The sequence below is a fragment of the Oncorhynchus nerka genome, linkage group LG12, assembly GCF_034236695.1.
Source record: "Oncorhynchus nerka isolate Pitt River linkage group LG12, Oner_Uvic_2.0, whole genome shotgun sequence".
Lineage (NCBI taxonomy): Eukaryota > Metazoa > Chordata > Actinopteri > Salmoniformes > Salmonidae > Oncorhynchus > Oncorhynchus nerka.
Window position 1 is genome coordinate 17,788,693 of NC_088407.1, and position 9,115 is coordinate 17,797,807.

The 9,115-nt window shown below is 42.6% G+C and overlaps 1 protein-coding gene across 4 annotated transcripts in view; it reads left to right on the top strand.

Moving 5' to 3' along the window:
- Nucleotides 1-6,743: 6,743 nt before the first annotated feature.
- The window catches only part of LOC115118169 (butyrophilin subfamily 3 member A1-like), a 5,974-nt gene continuing 3,602 nt past the window's right edge, over nt 6,744-9,115 (top strand). For 2 of the 4 annotated variants that reach the window (XM_029646737.2, XM_029646740.2), the window contains exons 1-5: nt 6,745-6,819; nt 7,559-7,603; nt 7,824-7,895; nt 8,088-8,159; nt 8,837-8,920. In XM_029646737.2, coding sequence (XP_029502597.1) covers nt 7,565-7,603; nt 7,824-7,895; nt 8,088-8,159; nt 8,837-8,920 — 267 coding nt within the window. In that variant the 5' untranslated portion in view covers nt 6,745-6,819; nt 7,559-7,564. Of the gene's footprint in view, nt 6,820-7,558; nt 7,604-7,823; nt 7,896-8,087; nt 8,160-8,836; nt 8,921-9,115 lie in introns of all 4 variants that reach the window. The other 2 variants (XM_029646739.2, XM_029646738.2) reach the window with 2 other exon arrangements.

A 9,115-nucleotide genomic window follows, 5' to 3' on the forward strand; every position in this document is an offset into this window, starting at 1 on the left:
CGACACCTCCATAAAGCTGAGTGACTCAGTCATATAGCCTCGACACCTCCATAAAGCTGAGTGACTCAGTCATATAGCCTCGACACCTCCATAAAGCTGAGTGACTCAGTCATATAGCCTCGACACCTCCATAAAGCTGAGTGACTCAGTCATATAGCCTCGACACCTCCATAAAGCTGAGTGACTCAGTCATATAGCCTCGACACCTCCATAAAGCTGAGTGACTCAGTCATATAGCCTCGACACCTCCATAAAGCTGAGTGACTCAGTCATATAGCCTCGACACCTCCATAAAGCTGAGTGACTCAGTCATATAGCCTCGACACCTCCATAAAGCTGAGTGACTCAGTCATATAGCCTAGCACCTACATAAAGCTCAGTCACACCTCCATAAAGCTGAGTGACTCAGTCATATAGCCTCGACACCTCCATAAAGCTGAGTGCCTCGACACCTCCATAAAGCTGAGTGACTCAGTCATCGACACCTCCATAAAGCCTCACACCTCCATAAAGCTGAGTGACTCAGTCATATAGCCTCGACACCTCCATAAAGCTGAGTGACTCAGTCATATAGCCTCGACACCTCCATAAAGCTGAGTGACTCAGTCATATAGCCTCGACACCTCCATAAAGCTGAGTGACTCAGTCAGCCTCGACACCTCCATAAAGCTGAGTGACTCAGTCATATAGCCTCGACACCTCCATAAAGCTGAGTGACTCAGTCATATAGCCTCGGCACCTCCATAAAGCTGAGTGACTCAGTCATATAGCCTCGACACCTCCATAAAGCTGAGTGACTCAGTCAGCCTCCACCTCCATAAAGCTGAGTGACTCAGTCATATAGCCTCGACACCTCCATAAAGCTGAGTGACTCAGTCAGCCTCGACACCTCCATAAAGCTGAGTGACTCGACACCTCCATAAAGCTGAGTGACTCAGTCATATAGCCTCGACACCTCCATAAAGCTGAGTGACTCAGTCACATAGCCTCGACACCTCCATAAAGCTGAGTGACTCAGTCATATAGCCTCGACACCTCCAGCTGAGTGACTCAGAGTGACTCCAGCTGAGTGATAGCCTCGACACCTCCATAAAGCTGAGTGACTCAGTCATATAGCCTCGACACCTCCATAAAGCTGAGTGACTCAGTCATATAGCCTCGACACCTCCATAAAGCTGAGTGACTCAGTCATATAGCCTCGACACCTCCATAAAGCTGAGTGACTCAGTCATATAGCCTCGACACCTCCATAAAGCTGAGTGACTCAGTCATATAGCCTCGACACCTCCATAAAGCTGAGTGACTCAGTCATATAGCCTCGACACCTCCATAAAGCTGAGTGACTCAGTCATAAAGCTAGCCTCATACACCTCCATAAAGCTGAGTGACTCAGTCACATAGCCTCGACACCTCCATAAAGCTGAGTGACTCAGTCACATAGCCTCGACACCTCCATAAAGCTGAGTGACTCAGTCATATAGCCTCGGCACCTACATAAAGCTGAGTGACTCAGTCATATAGCCTCGGCACCTACATAAAGCTGAGTGACTCAGTCATATAGCCTCGACACCTCCATAAAGCTGAGTGACTCAGTCATATAGCCTCGACACCTCCATAAAGCTGAGTGACTCAGTCATATAGCCTCGACACCTCCATAAAGCTGAGTGACTCAGTCACATAGCCTCGACACCTCCATAAAGCTGAGTGACTCAGTCACATAGCCTCGACACCTCCATAAAGCTGAGTGACTCAGTCATATAGCCTCGACACCTCCATAAAGCTGAGTGACTCAGTCATATAGCCTCGACACCTCCATAAAGCTGAGTGACTCAGTCATATAGCCTCGACACCTCCATAAAGCTGAGTGACTCAGTCATATAGCCTCGACACCTCCATAAAGCTGAGTGACTCAGTCATATAGCCTCGACACCTCCATAAAGCTGAGTGACTCAGTCATATAGCCTCGACACCTCCAGCTGAGTGACTCAGTCACATAGCCTCGACACCTCCATAAAGCTGAGTGACTCAGTCACATAGCCTGACACCTCCATAAAGAGTGACTCAGTCATATAGCCTCACCTCCATAAAGCTGAGTGACTCCATAAAGTGCTGACACCTCCATAAAGTGACTCAGTAGCCTCGACACCTCCATAAAGCTGAGTGACTCAGTCACACCTCCATAAAGCTGAGTGACTCAGTCATATAGCCTCGACACCTCCATAAAGCTGAGTGACTCAGTCGCATAGCCTCGACACCTCCATAAAGCTGAGTAACTCAGTCATATAGCCTCGACACCTCCATAGAGCTGAGTGACTCAGTCACATAGCCTCGACACCTCCATAAAGCTGAGTGACTCAGTCACATAGCCTCGGCACCTACATAAAGCTGAGTGACTCAGTCACATAGCCTCGACACCTCCATAAAGCTGAGTGACTCAGTCATATAGCCTCGACACCTCCATAAAGCTGAGTGACTCAGTCATATAGCCTCGGCACCTACATAAAGCTGAGTGACTCAGTCATATAGCCTCGGCACCTACATAAAGCTGAGTGACTCAGTCATATAGCCTCGACACCTCCATAAAGCTGAGTGACTCAGTCATATAGCCTCGGCACCTACATAAAGCTGAGTGACTCAGTCACATAGCCTCGACACCTCCATAAAGCTGAGTGACTCAGTCACATAGCCTCGACACCTCCATAAAGCTGAGTGACTCAGTCGTATAGCCTCGGCACCTACATAAAGCTGAGTGACTCAGTCACATAGCCTCGACACCTCCATAAAGCTGAGTGACTCAGTCATATAGCCTCGACACCTCCATAAAGCTGAGTGACTCAGTCACATAGCCTCGACACCTCCATAAAGCTGAGTGACTCACTCATTCATGGCTTTGAATCAAAATAAATAAGTAGCAATAGACTCTTGCCAATACCTCTCTGTATTTTGATACTTTGTGCAAGGCAATTGATCAGCATTAAAAAACTTTGTTTATGGGGCTTTCCGAGTGGCGGTCTAAGACACTGCAGATGCTAATTCGATACCTGTGCCAGCCGCAACGGGAAGACCCGTGAGGTGATGGTGGGACCCGTGAGGTGATGGTGGGACCCGTGAGGTGATGGTGGGACCCGTGAGGTGATGGTGGGCTTTTGGTTTCTCTCCCTCTAAAAACAGAAATAAAGAATGCTAAATGACAAACTGGCTTTATTTACAAATTAGTAAGAATGTCTCACCCCATGTTCAAGAATGGCCTTTTTCTCGCTCACTTTAGGTTAGTTGAAAACTAAATAATCTCCAAAATATATATATATATATTTTAAAGCAATTATTATTACAATTATTAATTATTAATTTAGAACTATATAAAAAAAAAGATATTCTCACAGAAATATTATTAACCCTGTTTTTCACAAGCGTAGCAGGCTGTGAATTCTGCAAACAAAGTTTCTAGGATGGGCTATTAGCAGGACAATATATATTGGTCATATTGGTTATGGCTCCCGAGTGGCGCACAATGGGATTGCCTTGCAGTTCTCCAGCGTTATCGCCCCACTGGGTAGTACAAGGAAACACTTGAAGGGACATTGCACTGATAACGACGCTGACTAGGGAAACGCTCCCGATGTTCTTAGTGCCTGTCTGCACGTTCAACCTAAAACAATGTAACTAATAATGCCGCAAAAATGCCCCTTAGATATGAAGTCGAAGGGCAGATATTATTACATATTTAAAAATTAAGCATTAGACCTCTCACTAAAGGCGACACTCAAAAGTTATACTTAAATCCGAAAAATGACATGAAAAGCACACATTTGTAAATCCCAAACTCTAAAAGTAACTGGAAGGTAGATACAAATTATTTGTGACATTGTGGTTACAATAAAGAATGTAAACAAGATGTAAACAAGATGCTGTGTTTTTATTTACAGTAGTGATGGACAGCTGGAGGCATTTTGAAAACAGGTTTTCAAAAACTTGTTTTTCACAAGTGTACTGTAGTACAGTAGCAGGTGTAGAACTATTAGCAGGACAACATACTCTTTATAGCCTGGCTACTGTAGGTATGAAAATCCCTCAATTTACAATGTATTTGATGTTACATTTCTAACTAAAACAGCAGTACAGTGTTTCTTCATCAACATTTTTATGCTTTCGTTAATAAAATAACGAGAAAAAAGTCTACCAGTATTTTTGTAATGTCTCCAGTCCTTGAACATTGTAGAATAATAGTGAAGACATCAAAACTATGAAATAACACATATGGAATCATGTAGTATCCAAAAAAGTGTTAAACAAATCAAAATATATTTTATATTTGAGATTCTTCAAAGTTGCCACACTTGATGACATCTTTGCACACTCTTGGCATCCTCTCAACCAATGCTTTTGAAGGAGTTCTCACATATGCTGAGCACTAGTTAGCTGCTTTTCTTTCACTATGCAGTCCAACTCAGCCCAAACCATCTCAATCCGGTTGAGGTCGGGTGATTATGGAGACCAGGTCATCTGATGCACCCCTCCATCACTCTCTTTCTGGGAAAATAGCTTTTACACAGTCTGGAGTGTGTTGGGTCATTGTCCTGTTGGGAAAAAAATGATAGTCCCACTAAGAGTAACCAGATGGGATGGCATATTTCCGCAGAACGCTGTGGTAGCCATGCTGGTTAGTGTGCCTTGAATTCTAAATCAATCACAGACAGTGGCCCAAGCAAAGCACCCCCACACCATCACACCTCCTCTTCCATGCTTCACGGTGGGAACCACACATGCGGAGGTCATCCGTTCACCTACTCTGCGTCTCACAAAGACACGGCGGTTGGAACCAAAAATTGCACATTTAGACTCATCAGACCGAAGGACAGATTTCCAGCGGTCTAATGTCCATTGCTCGTGTTTTTTGGCCCAAGCAAGTCTCTTCTTGTTATTGGTGTCCTTTAGTAGTGGTTTCTTTGCAGCAATTCGACCAGGAAGGCCTGATTCACACAGTCTCCTCTGAAAAGTTGATGTTGAGATGTGTCTGTTACTTGAACTCTGTGAAGCATTTATTTGGGCTGCAATTTCTGAGACTCGTAACTCTAATGAACTCATCCTCTTCAGCAGAGGTAACTCTGGGTCTTCCTTTCCTGCGGCGGTCCTCATGAGAGCCAGTTTCATCAAAGTGCTTGATTGTTTTTGCGACTGCACTTGAAAAAACTTTCAAAGTTCTTGAAATTGTCCCAATTAACTGACCTTCATGTCTTAAAGTAATGATAGACTGTCGTTTCTCTTTGCTCATTTGAGCTGTTCTTGCCATAATATGGACTTGGTCTTTTACCAAAAAGAGCAATCATCTGTATACCCCCCTACATTGTCACAACACAACTGATTGGCTCAAACGCATTAAGAAGGAAAGAAATTCCACAAATGAACTTTTAACAAGGCACACCTGTTAATTGAAATGCATTCCAGGTGACTACCTAATGAAGCTGGTTGAGAGAATGACACGGGTGTGCAAAGCTGTCATCAAGGCAAAGGATAGCTACGTTGAAGAATCTGAAATCTAAAATATATTTTGGGATAGGGGGCGATATTTTCACGTCCGGATGAAAAGCGTTCCCTAAGTAAACTGCCTGCTACTTAGGCCCAGGATATGCATGTATTGATAGATTTGGATAGAAAACACTCTAAAGGTTCTAAAACTGTTAAAATGATGTCTGTGAGTATCACAGAACTTATTTGTCAGGCGAAACCCCGGGGACAAACCATCCAGGTTATTGAGGTGACTGTATTTTCAATTGGGTTTCTACTTGTTGCAGTTCCTCTGGCTTCCACTAGATGTCAAAAGTCTTTAGAAATTGGTTGATGTTTTTCTTTTGAGTAATGAAGAAGTAGCCCTTTCCTTTCTGGGAGTCGAGCCAAGTGGACTGTTTTGTTTGGGGTTTGCGCCATGGAGCTCGCTCCACATTCATTTTATCCGCTATTGAACACAGTATATTCCGTCTTAAATTTTATCGATTATTTACATTTTAAAATACCTAAAGTTGGATTAGGAAAGTTGCTTGAAATGTTTGGACCACGTTTACAGGTAACTTTTTTTAGATAATTTGTAGTCATGTTGGGCGAGTTGGAACCGGTGTTTTTCTGAATCAAACGCACCAAATAAATGGACATTTTGGGGATATAACGACGGAATTTATCAAACAAAAGGACACTTTATGATGTTTCTGGGACATTTTGGAGTGCCAACAGAAGAAGATCTTCAAAGGTAAGGCCTGAATTATATGTTATTTCTGACTTTTGTGTCGTGCCTGGCGTGTTGAAATATGATTTTCATGTGTTTGTTTGATGGGGTGCTGTCCTCAGATAATCGCATGGTTTGCTTTCGCCGTAAAGCCTTTTAGAAATCTGACACAGTGGCTGGAATAACAAGAAGTTAACCTTTAATTTGGTGTATTGCACTTGTGATTTTATAAATTTAATTCAATTTGAATTTCGCACTCTGCAATTTCACCGGATGTTGTCAAAACGTTCAGCTAGCGGAACCCCTAGCCGTGACAGGTTTAGCACTTTTTTGGTTACTACGTGATCCCATATGTGTTATTTCCTAGTTTTGATGTCTTCTTTATTATTCTACGATGTAGAAAATAGTACAAATAAAGAAAACCCCTGGATGAGTAGGTGTGTCCTTTTGACTGGTATTGTATATGATGGTGTGTATAGACATTATTATATGATTATATGATTTATTCGGTCAAAGTCCACATCCAAGACCAAATGTATCTACTGTGTGTATGACCAACAGTAGTACCATGAACACAACAGAGGCGGGTGAGAGATAAACAGGTAAGTCACTTTTTTGTGTTTAGGAGGTCAATTCTGGCTATTTTCAGATATTTCATCATTATAGATGCTGTATATTATGAGATGCTAATATAGATGTCTTAAACAGTACAAAAAGAAAGCTGACAAGTGTCAAATCTCAAACCAAAACTTGTAGCTACTCAATGATAATAGTTAATTGTCTTGTAAATAACTGTCACAAACTTCCAGAATATACTTTGTTTATGTACTATTTCATAAATCAAAATGACTGAAAACTATGACATTAAAACCCACCTCAATCAAAACAAAGCAAGTGCACCTACAGTTACAGTATTATACCTGAAAAGGTTTTGAATCTAAGAGTTCTGTGAAATGATTGATCACATTGCATGAGGCTGATGTTGGTTCAATACATTTCTTATGAGTTACAAGGAAACAATTGTAGAATTCCAGTAACGTGTAATCACTGTAAGGCAGTCTGTGGAACTGACCCTTGATCCTATAAACACTGGCAGACAACTTGACTGCATGGCTGAAATTGTTATTGTTCTTGTGAAATTGTATATCTCTCTCTCTCCCTCTCTTTGTCTTTATCCCTCTCTCACCCTTACTTCCTCATTTCTCTCTCTCTCTCTCTCTCTCTCTCTCTCTCTCTCTCTCTCTCTTTCTCTCTCTCGGTCTCTATTTCTCTCTCTCTCTCTCTCGGTCTCTATTTCTCTCTCTCTCTCTCTCTTTCTCTCTCCCTCCCTCCTCTCCATAGACCGTAATGCAGCAGCCTAATAACCACAGCAGCCGGTCTCCTAAGGTGAAGAAAAGAACCCTCACCTGATGATGATGATGTCATCTATTGCTGTCTCTCATGACACACTATTCCCTATATAGTGCACTACTTTTGACTAGAGCCCACTCTGACAAGACCGGCTCTGTAGTAGACACTAGGATTTGACAGTATAATCAGCCTACTAGTATGTGGATGTATTCTGTCTTTCCTAACCCTGTCTGTACTCCCACTGATGGTGATACAGGACAAGAGCCTGGAGACTGTGGAGGCTACCCACTCAGCACCCTGGAATAAACCACAACTCCTCAACAGCAAGGTGGGTTCGGTTTCCAACCAGTAAACAACTAGGTTTAGAATCTGGGATGTTGGGCAATCCTATAGCAAATGAGGGCACATCATATTAAATAGATTATGACTGGGCTGGGCACACCCATAAATGTTATTTTTGGTACTTTCCACTATTTTGGATCCATCTGTAATTTGGGTTTTGTCTGTACCACTTCTACAGGGGAGGGACTTTGAGAAATGGGATGCATACCATTCAGAACCATGGAACAAGCCTCGTCTCAACAACACCAAAGTGGGTTCTATTGACAAAAAAACATATCAGGGAGAGGATGATATTGTGTCTTGTGTGTTACTAACCTACCTGGGTGGTGTGTTATATTAACCTACCTGGTGTGTTATATGAACCTACCTGGTGTGTTATATTAACCTACCCTGGTGTGTTATATGAACCTACCTGGGTGGTGTGTTATATTAACCTACCTGGGTGGTGTGTTATATTAACCTACCTGGGTGGTGTGTTATATGAACCTACCTGGTGTGTTATATTAACCTACCTGGGTGGTGTGTTATATGAACCTACCCTGGTGTGTTATATGAACCTATCTGGTGTGTTATATTAACCTACCTGGGTGGTGTGTTATATGAACCTACCCTGGTGTGTTATATTAACCTACCTGGGTGGTGTGTTATATGAACCTACCCTGGTGTGTTATATGAACCTACCTGGGTGGTGTGTTATATGAACCTACCTGGTGTGTTATATGAACCTACCTGGTGTGTTATATGAACCTACCTGGGTGGTGTGTTATATGAACCTACCTGGGTGGTGTGTTATATGAACCTACCTGGGTGGTGTGTTATATGAACCTACCTGGGTGGTGTGTTATATGAACCTACCTGGGTGGTGTGTTATATGAACCTACCTGGGTGGTGTGTTATATGAACCTACCTGGGTTGTTTTGCTCACAGCCTGGCCTAGAACATATGCACACGTTCCAGGAGTGTCTACAGCTCATCGAGGAGCTAACCAAGGAGGTGAAGGACATCAGTAAGGTACGACAATCTCCACCTGTACAGATGTAGGATCATCATTTCAGCCAGTTTTCTACATCAGGAAAATAATCCTGCAGCAACCGAAAATGTGAATTATTATGTGAATTATTATTAATGGACATCTTTGAGGGGTTGATATATTTTTTGTAAGGACGAATCAAGTATTACACTTTGCAGTGGAATATACAAACTTCA